The sequence below is a fragment of the Myotis myotis genome, unplaced genomic scaffold (assembly GCF_014108235.1).
Source record: "Myotis myotis isolate mMyoMyo1 unplaced genomic scaffold, mMyoMyo1.p scaffold_m19_p_4, whole genome shotgun sequence".
Lineage (NCBI taxonomy): Eukaryota > Metazoa > Chordata > Mammalia > Chiroptera > Vespertilionidae > Myotis > Myotis myotis.
The window spans coordinates 55,702,654-55,717,130 of record NW_023416346.1 but is presented as its reverse complement, the minus strand read 5'-3'; the positions used below and the strand labels follow the sequence as shown (position 1 = coordinate 55,717,130).

Here is a 14,477-nt window from a genome sequence, read left to right as displayed (position 1 = left end):
AATCAACAACCCCCAGATAAACTGACAACACCAAACCAACTGAGCCACTTTGACCAAGGCCAATTTGTTTTTGTAAGCTCGGCTTAGAATATGGAACCCAATGTTTCTTCTTTTTTTGCCACACAGAATCGTGGTGGCTTCATTTGTCAATAGCATGTTAATATTTCTTTTTGCCAAGTGGAATTCCTCACTTCTTTCCTTTCGCATCTGATCTTCACATCAAGAGACACTTTTTTTGTGTTTTCTTGTTAAAGGTTCCAGGATATCCCATCAGGATTCTCTATGCCCATTGGATAACCTGTGTGAGCATTGTAAACATTTGCAGTCTTCTTATAGCTGCTCTCTTCTCAAATCAAACCAAGTTATCCAACAATATTGTCTTTATTTCAGGCTACTCAAGGAGCATCTTGGAGAAAAAGAAGTTGAGTTGGCACTTATCTTTGATTCAGTGGTGGAGGCTGACCTGGCAAATTATACCTGCCATGTGGAAAACCGAAATGGAAGGAAACATGCCAGCGTTCTGCTGCGTAAAAGGGGTATTTAGTTTTATAATTATTACTATGGTTTGTTTACCTACCAAATAATTATGGAAGTTAGATTTGTTTCCTGGTCTTATGTTATCATTTAGTATAAACTTATATTAAACATTCTATCTTTTTAAGGAAAAATATATCTCTCTTGCTGTAGATATTAGTGTAAAATGACTATGATTTATATGATTATAAAGTGGATAAATGAAATGAAATATTATTATATGTTAAATCCAGTAAGACAAAATGTACCTTGGTTATAAATGTTACTTAAAATGTATTAGGTATTGTCATTCAAAATTGAATCTATAGTTCATCATCTTAAGCAATTCTAGGAACTTTATTATTGGATGGGAAACGAAGTCACTCTTTATTCCCTGACTAAAATATAAATAAAAATAATAAATAGCATCATACAATATTTTATAATTGTTATAAACACAATTATAAACTATATTTAATGATATGACCTAATGTTAAGAGGGCTTTAGCAGGTGCATATATTTTTAAACAATTTGGCATTTATGGACATCCCTCTCTATAGTTGATTCCAGATGGGGTGGAAATTGTATTAATAGGCAAAGAAAATAAACTGTAAATTTATAGATAAATGAGATAAAAGCAGACATAGAAACCACCCCAGCAGCTGGAGCAGTTTCTGAGATTGGCTCTTACCCCGCCACAGCTCTTGATTACTGCAAAAGGCTAAATAGGTTCTGTATGTGTGCATCTGGCAAAGGGTTTGTCAGTGTAACCAAACAAATGTTCTCAATCAGTGTTCTTGTCTAGGCTATAAAGCAATAGAACAGATTCAATCACCAAGGTCACTATTTGTACCTCCTTGCCAAGATGGAATTTTTATTTTCCAGCCAGCTCTAATACTTGACTTCGACCTGAAGCTCTAGAAGTAGGGAAATGTCATTATTCTGAAATAATGCTTTTATCTTTCCAATACCATTTCTTACTCTGTTTGAATTGGTTCCATCTTAAAATAATAGAACATTTAAGTATAAAGGAATCTAATATGGAAAGTGAAATCAGGAAACCCTGGTTGACGAGATCCAGTTCAGCCATTGATTCAGTTACCTGGTTCAGTAAGACTAACTTCTCGCTAGATATCCTGAACCTTTGTTTACTCATCTGCAAAATAGGGGTAATAGTATCTAAATTGTAGAGTTATTTTGAGATTAAAATGATAACAATATGGTGTGAAATATACCATGTTCAAACGGGGTTCAATTTTATACAGAATTTGGATAATTTCCCCTATGCAATTGGCAACCACTTAATCCACCTACATGAAGGGCAGACATTGATCATATGTAGATACCTTGTAGCAAGAATCATTTTGTTCTTGTACATCTAGTTTTAGTTTAGCTTGAGAGTTCCTCTAAGCCAGGGTCTGATGCACTTCTGTATCCTCAACACAACTTAGACAGTGTCTAACAACTAATAGAATCTCAGAACCCATTCTGGTTAATGAGTGAAGAAAGTTCTCTTTTATTATTGAGGTTCATGTAGCAAGCATTGTGTCAGATACTGGAGAATAGAGCTCTGAATAAGAGAGATGCCCAAGTCTGTGAGTGTGCAGAGAAAGACAAACATTAAAACTATTCATGAAATATGTATAGTGTTATAATTAAAAACTTGCTATGAGGAAAAATAATGGTGCTCCTTTCATTCAGTCAGTGGAAATAGAAATAGGTGTATTTTAAGTTATAAAATGAATCCATTTCTCTTTAATAAGTAAAGCCATCACTAGCAACCCTTAAAATTTTTAATAATCTGACATTAAAAAACAAGGCATACTGTAAAACTGCCATGTCTAATGGCTTCTGCAAGGAAACATGTCTAAATCGTAAATACCTATGAATACTATTAATTCTCATCTTCCTGATCTCTAAATATTAGAGTTCCCTAGGATTTAGGTCCTCTATTCTCATTTATTTTTATATTGGATTTACTGGGGTGATATTGGTTAATAAAATGATTTAAGTCTCAGTTGTACAACTCTATAATACATAATCTGTATATTGTGTTGTGTGCTCACCACCACCCCAAAGTAAAGTATCTGTCCATCACTATTTATTCCCTTTACCCTCTTCTACCTCCCACCACCCCCCTTTCTCTCTGGTAATCACCATATTGATGTCTGTGTCTGAGTTGGGTTCTTTTTTACTCAATCCCTTTACTTTTTCCACCAGTCCCCCAAACTCCTTCTCTTCTGACAGCTGTCAGTCTGTTCTCTATCTATGAGTTTGTTTATATTTTGTTTGTTAGTTTATTTTGTTCATTAGATTCCACATATGAGTGAAGTCACATGGTACTTGTTTTTCTCTGACTGGCTTATTTTACATAGCATAATAATCTCCAGGTCCATCCATGCTGTTACAAAGAGTAAGATTTCTTCTTTTTATGGCCGAGTGATATTCCATTGTGTAAATGTACCACAACTCTTTTATCCACTCATCTACTGATAGACACTTGGGCTTCTTCTAAATCTTGGCTATTGTAAATAATGCTGCAATGAACATAGGATATATATATATATTCAAATCATTGTTTCAGGTTTCTTTGAATATATTCCCAGAAGTTGAATCGCTGTTTTTTGAGTTAACTCCATACTGCTTTCCACAGTGGCTGCAACAATCTGCATTCCCACCAACAGTGCACACTGTTTTCCTTTTCCACACATCCTAGACAACACTTGTTGTTGATTTATTCATGATAGTGATGTAAAGTGGTTTTATTCATGATGTAAAGTGGTTTTAATTTGCATTTCTCTAATGATTAGGGATATTGATCATCTTATCATATGTCTACTGGCCACCTGTATGTCCTCTTTGTAGAAGTGTCTATTCAGGATCTGTTCCCATTTTTAAATTGTATTGTTTTGGTTTTTGGTGTTGAGTTTTGTAAGTTCTTTATAAACTTTGGATATTAACCCCCCATCAGATGTATCATTGGTGAATATGTTCTCCCATTCGTTGGGGTTGTTCTTTTACATTGTTGATGGTTTAGATTATTTGATTCCATCTCCATCTCAAGGTTTTTAAAAATCATTTATTGTTTGATAACTCACAAATTTATATCTCTAGTCTGAACTTCCTGCCTGAACTCTGAAGTTGTATACCTAACTGCCTATTCAATAACTATTAAAAATCTCATTGACATGGCATTGGCCTCCAGTAGTAGTGAATAAATGTTATGCAACTTTAAAAAAAAATCTCTTTTGAAAGGTGTCTATTTAGGTCCTTTGCCCATTTTTTGATTGGATTGTTTATCTTCCTTTTGTTAAGTTGTATGAGTTCCCTATAAATTTTGGAGATTAAGCCCTTATCAGATATGACATTGGCAAATATGTTTTCCCACGCAGTGGGTTTTCTCGATGTTTTGTTGATGGTTTCTTTTGCTGTGCAGAAGCTTTTTATCTTGATGTAGTCCCATTTGTTCATTTTCTCTTTAGTTTCAAGTGTCCTAGGAGCTGTATCAGTGAAGAAATTGCTTCAGCATATGTCTGAGATTTTGTTGCCTTCAGATCCTTCTAGGATTTTTATGGTTTCCTGTCATACATTTAAGTCCTTTATCCATTTTGAGTTTATTTTTGTGTATGGTGTAAGTTGGTGGTCTAGTTTCATTTTCTTGCATATATCTGTCCAATCTCCACCAGTAGACATATCAACCTTCACTTATTTGAAACAGGACTCCTGATTTCTCCTCCTATAAACCCAATCTTCTAGTTTTCTTCTCCATAGCCATCAACATCCTTCCAGTTGTTCAATCATCCTTAACTTTTTTTTTCTCTATTCATATGCTATTTCTGGTCCACAAGCAAGTTTCATGGCTTTATTTTCAAAATACACCCAGACTCCAATCACTTTCTTTACCTTCCCTGCTACCACTCTGGTTTGAGCCACCAGGATCAACTGCCTAGCTCGCCACAATAGCCTCCTAAAGTGATCTCTGTACTCCCCTCATCTTTACATACAGTCTATTATCACAGAAGTCAGAATGATCCTTTTATATATAAGTCAGATCATATTATTCCTCTAATCAGAACCCTCCAATTACAGACGCCTCACTATTATACTTAGAATAAAACCCCAAATCATCGTCATGGCCTAAAAGGCATGGCACAATCTGTTGCAATTTCTGATCTCATTGTCATCAAAATCTGCCTCAAACATCACATGCACTAGCCACTTTTCAATTTCTCATACTAACAAAGCACAATCCTGGCTCATGGTCTATGCCAGTGATGGCGAACCTATGACACGCGTGTCAGAGGTGACATGTGAACTCATTTTTTTGGTTGGTTTTTCTTTGTTAAATGGCATTTAAATATATAAAATAAATATCAAAAATATAAACCTTTGTTTTACTATGGTTGCAAATATCAAAAAATTTCTATGTGACACGGCACCAGAGTTGTTAGGGTTTTTCAAACTGCTGACATGCCGAGCTCAAAAGGTTCACCATCACTGGTCTATGCACTTGGCATTTCCTCTACCTGAGCCATCCTTCCCTAAGCTATTTGCATGACTCATTCCCCCTTTTCATACTGGTCTCTGCTTAAATATTACCTACTTGATAGGATTTCCCTGGCCACCCTATATAAAATAATATTACATATCTATTTTTAAAAATTTTTCATCTTATTGAAGTAAAATTTACAAATAAAATTGTAAGGTACTTAAAGTGTACAATGTAATGACTTGATATAAATATACATTGTGACATGATTTCCCCCATTGAGGTAATTAACACATCCACTCACATATTTACATTTTTGTAACCGCATTTATTTTCTAGACTCTGAGCAAATTGTAATTATACAATACAGTATTATAAAGTATTGTCATCATGTTATACATTAGATCCCCAGACCTTATTCATCTTATAACTAAAAGTATCCTTTGGCCAACATCCCCCTATTTTCTCCCCCACCACCTAGCTCCTGACAACCACTTTTCTGCGTTTGTTTATATGACTTCAGCATTATTTTAGATTCCACATATAAGTGATATTATGCAGTATAATATTTATATTTTCTGCCTTATTTAATTTACCATAATAGCCTCCAGGCTACTCCATGTTATAGCAAATGACAGAATTTCCTTCTTTCTTAAGGCTCAATAATATTCCATTATAAATTTGTGCATGTGGAGGGGGAGTCCCTCAGCCTAGCCTGCACCCTCTCCAACTCCAAACTGGGACCCCTTGGGCCTAAACCAGCAGTTGGACATTCCTCTTGCAATCTGGGACCGCTGGTGCCTAACCACTTAACTGCCTGCCTGCCTGATCACCCCTGACCCCTAAACCCTCTGCCTGCTGGCCTGATCACCCCTAACTGCTCTTCCCTGCTAGCCTGATTGCCCCTAACCACCTCTTCCTTGGCCCTGCCACTGTGGCTTTGTCTGGAAGGACATCCAGAAGATGTCCTGTTGGATTAGCATATTACCCTTTTATTAATATATATATATATATATATATATATATATATATATATAGAGAGAGAGAGAGAGAGAGAGAGAGAGAGAGAGATAATATGCTAATTGGTTCTAATGATGTCCCAGTCAGACCAGTCAACAAGGTGGGCGGGGCTGCGGGGGTGGGACTCCAGGTCACGTGATTTCGTCCTGCCCAGGTAGACTCCCCCATGGCCCCACAGCCAAATCCCAAAGCGGACCCAGGGTTACTAAACTTTACTGGAGCTGCTCCCCACACCCCACCCCCTGCCCCAGGACCACACTGCCTGCAGCAGGGCACCCCGGCAGCCTACTGACAGGCGGGTGGCTGGGGAGAGCCGAGTGAGGTGGGGGTGGCAGGGAGCCACAGAGGGGCAGGGCAGCCGGAGCCAAGTTCCCTGGATCTGAGGAGAGTGCCTGATAGGAGCCCGACTGCAAAGAAGGAAGAGAAGCGGCCATGGAGAGCTCTTCCAATTCCCCTGCACGGATACCCTACCCCAGCCCCTGCATACCCGGGGGACAAGGGAGGCTGACAGGACTAGGAGAAGACTCAGCCTCAGGGGTAACTGCAGCCCCCACCTCCAACTCCTGATCTCTTCCCCCCCCCCATGGGTGCCCACAGCAATAGCACGCCAGGGAGGACCCGTCAGTGCCCCGAAGCACCCTGGCTCTGAGGCCCATCGCTGCCAGTCCCCCTCCGCTAGGGCCGGGCATGCCTCTCCTCCTTCAACTCCATACCTGGGTAGAGGCAGGCCCAAGTGACCCCCAGGGTCAGACCCATCCCCACTCACCCCCCACAGCAGCGGTGCCTTTTCTGCAGTGAAAGCGCAAAACCTGCCCTCCTAGCCTGCCTGGCCCCGCCCTGGCCCTGCCTTTATCCCACTCCAGGAGATCAGAGCCCCACCCTGAGCACTTACAGCTGTGAAATGGCCACATTTAAAGAATGGCGCCAAGTGGGGAGGTTTGACAGTTACTCCCCCTTTGGCCTTGCTGCCCCCCTAGCACCCCCTAGCGCCCGCCCCCCCACCCCCGGCCAGCGCCTTGAGGAACGACCACTGCTACAGGGCTGCTGGACAGAACCTGCCCCTCCAAGGCCTGCCAAATCCTCTGCAAACCTTCGAAACCTACAGTCCCAGGAAACAATCATGCCCCCCTCTCCTAATAAGCATCTGCTACTTGCAAGGGTACCCGTGGGCAGTTGGGGGTGATCAGGCCAGCAGGGGGGAAGTTGGGGCGATCAGGCCAGCAGAAAGAGTGGTTAGGGGTGATCAGGCAGGCAGGCAGGTGAGCGGTTAGGAGCCAGCAGTCCCAGATTGCAAGAGGGATGTCAAAATGCCAGTTTAGGCCTGATCCCACAGGGCCTAAACCAGGAGTCGGACATCCCCCAGGGAGTCCTAGATTGGAGATGGTGCAAGCTAGGTTGAGGGACAGTCCCCCCCACCCGTGCACGAATTTCATGCACCAGGCCACTAGTACATCCTAATAAAAGGGTAATATGCAAATTGACTGAATAGAAGAACAACTGGTCGCCATGACATTCACTGACTACCAGGGGGCAGACGCTTTATGCAGGAGCTGGCCCTAGTGGTCAGTGCGCTCCCAAAGGGGGAATGGTCGTTCAGCCAGATGCTGGGCCCACAGCTGGTGAGCACAGCAGCTGTGGCAGGAGCCTCTCCAGCCTCCGTGGAAGTTCTAAGGATGTCCGAATGCCAGCTTAGGCCCGCTCCTTGTGGGGAATGGGCCTAAGCTATCAGTCAGACATCACCCCAGGGCTCCCAGCCTGTGAGAGGGCACAGGCTGGGCTGAGGGACACCCCCCCCCCCGCAGAGTGTATGAATTTTGTGCATCAGGCCTCTAGCATATAGATGCACGAAACTTTCTTGATCCACTCATTTGTTGAGGGACTGATCATCATGCTTTCTTTTTTCTCTAACTTAGTTCTATTCATTATATTCATTACTTATTTGATATCACATTATTTGTTTGCTTCTTGTTTCCCTCCACCACTAGAATGTAAACTCCATGAAACCAGGGACTTGTTCTGCCTTATTTACTGCTATATACCTACTGCATAGAACATAGTAAGTGCTCAGAAATATTTTTTAGGTAAAAATTCTCTTCCTGGAGGACCAGTACAATAAGATGGTGGATGAATAACATGGATTGGTAAAGAGAGTATTTATCTGTGATCTTGTCTTGATTAGTGTCTGCTCTGGGTTATCTAAGTGTATTATGTTTCCAAATACATTCACTTTCCAGATGTGGGGTTGAAAATTAAAGACTTCAGGGGCTATGCAAATATTTAAACTTTTAAAAAATGAGGGCTGGATATTAGAAATAACAAAACACAGGTCACAGAATATATTCATTGCTTTAAAGAGGCAGTCACTACTCTTTTCTAGAAGATCATTGCCATGCTTGCTGGAATGTGAACACAGGGATAGGAGAACTCCAACATTTTCAAGTGAAGTGAAAGTCTGAATATAAAATCATTTTATTTTTTAAATATTTTTCTCTACCTTCCTGAAACATTATATAAATCAAAAACTTATTTTTTACTCACAGTATATCAGTTTTCACTCTGTTCTAGGTAGCAGTTAATTTTTTTTTCACTGTGCTTTGTAGAAAGATAAAGTTCATCTTCCCTTACTCCATTCAACTTAGGGGCTCAGTACAATATGGAGGAGATCCAGAAAACAAACAAACAAACAAACAAACAAAACCACTGTGGCTATGCACAAACATTTTTTAGAAAATATTTGTATTGATTTCAGAGATAAAGGGAGAGGGAGAGAGAGATAGAAACATTGATGATAAGAGATAATCATTGATCAGCTATCTCCTGCATGCCCCACAACAGATCTGGAGCCCACAACCTAGGCATGTGCCCTGATCGGGAATAGAACTGTGACCTTCTGGATCATAGGTTGATGCTCAACCACTGAGCCATGCCAGCCGGCCTCCAATATTTTAAATCAGACAAAGATCTGGCTGGTCTTGTAAAACTTCAGATATTTCCTTTGGAGATGAATACAGGGTTTCTCACATCATAGCCTAGCCTCAGTGGCTGTAGTTTTTCCACCTAGAATATGAATATGGCTTGTTTCACAGAGCAATAACTTGCTGATGAGCTATGAGTCAAATATAAAAATACCCTAAGTGATCACTATGAAGAAGAAGCATTTGATGAATCTTTCATAAACTGAAAAGGCCTTTCGTAAAATAAAATCTCATGTCTAATATATCCAGTTAACAAGGTCAGGCTTTCTCCAAGCAAGAGGTTTTACCTATGCATCTTCTACCTATACTACCACTTCATCACTCTCTGATAAACTATTTGACAATAGGTAGAACTAACATTTCAGTAAAGTGGTCATAATATTTTTTGGGGGGATTGAACAAAGACTCTGAACTGATGCTAAAGAAATTATGATAATTATTCCTTCTCTGTGCATACACTCTTTCCAAAAAGTTAAGCATATCACTGAACAGAGAATATTTCTCACCCTATCTTTAGCCCCCCTCTCTCTCTCTTCATTCCCAGTGCTACTGTTCCAGTTTGAAATCCCAACCTATCTAAGAAACCCTCAGGTAGAATATCCTAATCTGATTCCCAATTTATGAGCAAGCTCAAAATATTTCTAACCTTCCCTCTCTCCAGCCCCTTGGCTTCATCTGCTATTTGTCTCAGTCTATAATGTCTGATCTTTACGATCAAATTAAAAAAAAATAGTTGAATTCAAACTAAGAAGATTAAAAAGAACTACAATTGCACTTTATGTGTCTAGAAAGAGTTACAATCCCATAAATATTTGCTTTTCTGGATATAGTTATTTTTGTGAAATGTGTACAAGACACAGTGCAAATAAAATGGCTTTCACTTTCTCAGTCAGGAAATATCCCTAGAAGTATAGACCTTTCTGAGATGAAAAATGGAAGTTGAAAACAGAAGACAAAATAAAAACCAGATGTCATCTGGGTGATGACACTTCTGCCCTCTGATTATAGGATACATGTTTTCTTTTTAATGTGACTGCCTGGGCTGAATCAAAGAATAATGGTTGAGTCTCAGGAACTAGATCCACAGTTTTCAACATAAACAGCCATCATTAGGTAATATATTTAAAAAACATTTTTGTGCCCTAACTGGTTTGGCTCAATGGATAGAGCGTCGGCCTGTGGACTCAAGGGTACCAGGTTCGGTTCTGGTCAAGGGCATATACCTTGGTTGTGGGCACATACCCAGTGGGGAGTGTGCAGGAGGCAGCTGATTGATGTTTCTCTCTCATCGATGTTTCTAGCTCTCTATCCCTCTCCCTTCCTCTCTGTAAAAAATCAATAAAATATTAAAAAACATTTTTGTAAAATGGACCCCAAAACCACAAAGGTACTTTTCATACCACATTTTTCTTACATAAATTTACAGCTGAAAAAGGTGTCTCTACTTGGGAGCACAAATTATTCCTGCTGCTAAAGTTTTCCATCGACCAATAGTAACTTTATTCTGTAAAAAACATGGAAATTTCTGAAAATTTCTCATTCAGTGACTAAAAACAGTTGAAAGCTGCCTGATGAAAGAGATGAGAGAGAGAGAGAGAAAGAGAGAGAGAGCCCAAAATTTTTAAAACATAAAATGAACAATTTGTAGCAGGAAAACATTTTGAATAAAGTCAATCAAAGTCCTAAGATCAAAGATAAGTCAGTTTTTAGAGTAACAGCAACAAAAAGAATCCCATTGCTCTGTCAATTTTTTTATTTATTTTTTTATTGCTTAAAGTATTACAAAGAGTATTACATATGTCTCCTCCCCCCCCCCCCAGACAATGCCCTGGCCTCCCCTACCCCACAGTGTCTTATGTCCATTGGTTATGCTTATATGCATGCATACAAGTCCTTTGGTTGATCTCTTACCCCCCCCCCCCCCGCCCTCCTACCCTCCCCGGCCTTCCTGCTGTAGTTTGACAGTCTGTTCGAGGCAGCTCTGCCTCTGTATATTTTTTTTCATAAGTTTATAATGGTCTTTATTATCCAGAAATGAGTGAGATCATGTGGTATTTTTCCTTCATTGACTGGCTTATTTCACTTAGCATAATGCTCTCCAGGTCCATCCATGCTGTTGCAAATGGTAAGAGTTCCTTCTTTTTTTACAGCACCATAGTATACCATCATGTAGATGTACCACAGATTTCTAATCCATTCATCTACTGATGGGCACTTAGGCTGTTTCCAGATCTTAGCTATGGTGAATTGTGCTGCTATGAACATAGGGATGCATATATCCTTTCTGATTGGTGTTTCTGGTTTCCTGGGATATATTCCTAGAAGTGGGATCACAGGGTCAAATGGGAGTTCCATTTGTAGTTTTTTGAGGAAACTCCATACTGTCTTCCATAGTGGCTGCACCAGTCTGCATTCCCACCAACAGTGCACAAGTGTTCCTTTTTTTCCACATCCTCTCCAGCACTTGTCGTTTGTTGATTTGTTGATGATAGCCAGTCTGACAGGTGTGAGATGGTACCTCATTGTTGTTTTGATTTGCATCTCTCGGATGCTTGGTGACTTTGGGCATGTTTTCATATGTCTCTTGGCTTTCTGAATGTCCTCTTTTGAAAGGTGTCTATTTAGATTCTTTGCCCATTTTTTGATTGGATTGTTTATCTTCCTTTTGTTAAGTTGTATGAGTTCCCTATAAATTTTGGAGATTAAGCCCTTATCAAATATGACATTGGCAAATATGTCCTCCCATGCAGTGGGTTTTCTTGTTGTTTTGTTGATGGTTTCTTTTGCTGTGCAGAAGCTTTTTATTTTGATGCAGTCCCATTTGTTTATTTTCTCTTTAGTTTCCAATGCCCTAGGAGCTGTATCGGTGAAGAAATTGCTTCGGCATATGTCTGAGATTTTGTTGCCTTTGGATTCTTGTAGTATTTGTATGGTTTCCCGTTGTATATTTAAGTCCTTTATCTATTTTGAGTTTATTTTTGTGTATGGTGTAAGTTGGTGGTCTAGTTTCATTTTCTTGCATGTATCTGTCCAATTTTCCCAACACCATTTATTGAAGAGACTATCTTGACTCCATTGTATGTTCTTGCCTCCTTTGTCAAATATTAATTGAGCGTATTGGTTGGGGCTGATTTCTGGGCTCTCTATTCTATTCCATTGATCTATATGTCTGTTCTTGTGCCAGTACCAGGCAGTTTTGAGAACAGTGGCATTGTAATACAGCTTGATATCTGGTATTGAGATCCCACCTACTTTGTTCTTTCTCAGGATCGCTGCAGCTATTTGGGGTCGTTTTTTATTCCAGATGAATTTTTGGAGAGTACGTTCTAGGTCTGTGAAATATGCCATTGGTATTTTAATGGGAAGTGCGTGGAATGTATAGATTGCTTTGGGCAGTATGGACATTTTAATGATGTTGATTCTACCAAGCCAAAAACATGGTATGTTCTTCCATCTCTTTATGTCTTCCTCTATCTCTTTTTTCAATGTCCTGTAGTTTTCTGAGAAGAGGTCTTTTACCTCTTTAGTTAAGTTTATTCCAAGGTAGCTTAATTTTTCTGGTGCCATGGTAAATGGGATTGCTTTTTTAGTCTCTCTTTCTGCACATTCACTATTGGTGTATAGAAATGCCATAGATTTCTTGTCATTAATTTTGTATCCTGCTACATTGATGAATTCTTTTATTAAGTCTAATAGTTTATTGATGGTGTCTTTAGGGTTTTTTAAGTATAATATCATGTCATCTGCAAATAAGGACAGTTTTACTTCTTCTTTTCCAATTTGGATGCCTTTTATTTCTTCTTCTTGTCTACTTGCAATGGGTAATACTTCCAGAACTATGTCGAACAGGAGTGGTGATAGTGGGCATCCCTGTCTTGTTCCCGTTCTTAGGGGAAATGGTGTTAGTTTTTGTCCATTGAGTATGATGTTGGCTGTGGGTTTGTCATATATGGCTTTTATTATGTTGAGGTATGATCCTTCAATTCCCACCTTGCTGAGAGTTTCTATCAAAAATGGGTGTTGAATTTTGTCAAACGCTTTTTCTGCATCAATTGATATGACTATGTGGTTTTTGTCTTTCAATTTGTTTATGTGATGTATCACGTTTATTGATTTGCGGATATTGTACCATCCTTGCATCCCTGGGATAAATCCTACTTGGTCGTGGTGTATGATCTTTCTGTTGTACTGCTGGATCCGATTTGCTAAGATTTTGTTGAGGATTTTGGCATCTATGTTCATGAGGGATATTGGCCTATAATTCTCTTTCATTGTGTTGTCTTTACCTGGTTTTGGTATTAGAGTGATGCTGGCTTCATAGAATGAGCTTGGAAGTGTTCCTTCCTCTTGGATTTTTTGTAGTAGTCTGAGGAGGATAGGTTTTAGTTCTTCCTTGAATGTTTGGTAAAACTCCCCTGTGAAGCCATCTGGTCCTGGGCTTTTGTTTGCTGGAAGCTTTTTGATGACTGCTTCAATTTCTTCCATAGTTATTGGCCTATTGAGATTTTTAGATACTTCTTGATTAAGTTTTGGAATGTTGTATTTTTCTAGGAATATGTCCATTTTCTCCAGGTTGTCTAGTTTGTTGGAGTAGAGTTGTCCATAGTATTTTTTAACAATCATTTGAATTTCTGTGGGATCTGTTGTTATTTCGCCTCTGTCATTTCTGATTTTGTTGATTTGAGTCCTTTCTCTTTGCTTCTTGATGAGCCTGGCTAGAGGTTTGTCAATCTTGTTTAGCCTTTCAAAGAACCAGCTCTTTGTTTCATTTATTTTCTGTATTGTTTTTTTGGTCTCTATGTCATTTATTTCTGCTCTAATCTTTATTATCTCCTTCCTTCTGCTCACTCTGGGGTTTTCTTGTTGCTCTCTTTCTAATTCTTTGAGCTGTAGATTTAGATGATTTACTACCATTTTTTCTTGTTTGTTGAGATAGGCCTGTAGAGCTATAAACTTCCCTCTCAGGACTGCTTTCATTGCATCCCATAGGTTTTGGATTGTTGTGTTTTCATTGTCATTAGTTTCCAGGATGTTTTTAATTTCTTCTTTGATCTCATTGGTAACCCAATCAATATTTAATAACGTGCTAGTCAGCTTCCAAGTGTTTGAGTATTTTGAGTTGTTTTTATTGTAGTTTAATTCTAATAGTATGGCCTTGTGGTCTGAGAAGATGCTTGGTATGATTTCAATCTTCTTCAATTTTGGGAGACTTCGTTTGTGACCCAATATGTGGTCTATTTTTGAAAATGTCCCATGAGCACTTGAGAAGAACGTATATTTTGTGGCTTTGGGGTGAAGTGTTCTGCAGATATCAATTAAGTCCATCTTATCTAGTAAGTCATTTAAGTTTGCTGTTTCTTTGCTGAGTTTTTGTCTAGCGGATTTATCCAGTGATGTCAGTGGTGTATTAAAGTCCCCTACTATGATTGTATTGTTGTGGATCTCTCCCCTGATATCTTCCAGGAGTTTTTTTTAATGT

At 39.2% G+C, this 14,477-nt stretch overlaps 1 protein-coding gene across 1 annotated transcript in view; it reads left to right on the top strand.

The window, feature by feature from the left end:
- The window catches only part of IL1RAPL2 (interleukin 1 receptor accessory protein like 2), a 693,469-nt gene that overhangs the window by 628,575 nt on the left and 50,417 nt on the right, over positions 1-14,477 (top strand). The window contains exon 8 of the mRNA XM_036304134.1: positions 391-536. Within this exon, the coding sequence (XP_036160027.1) occupies positions 391-536 (146 nt within the window). The remainder of the gene's footprint in view (positions 1-390; positions 537-14,477) is intronic.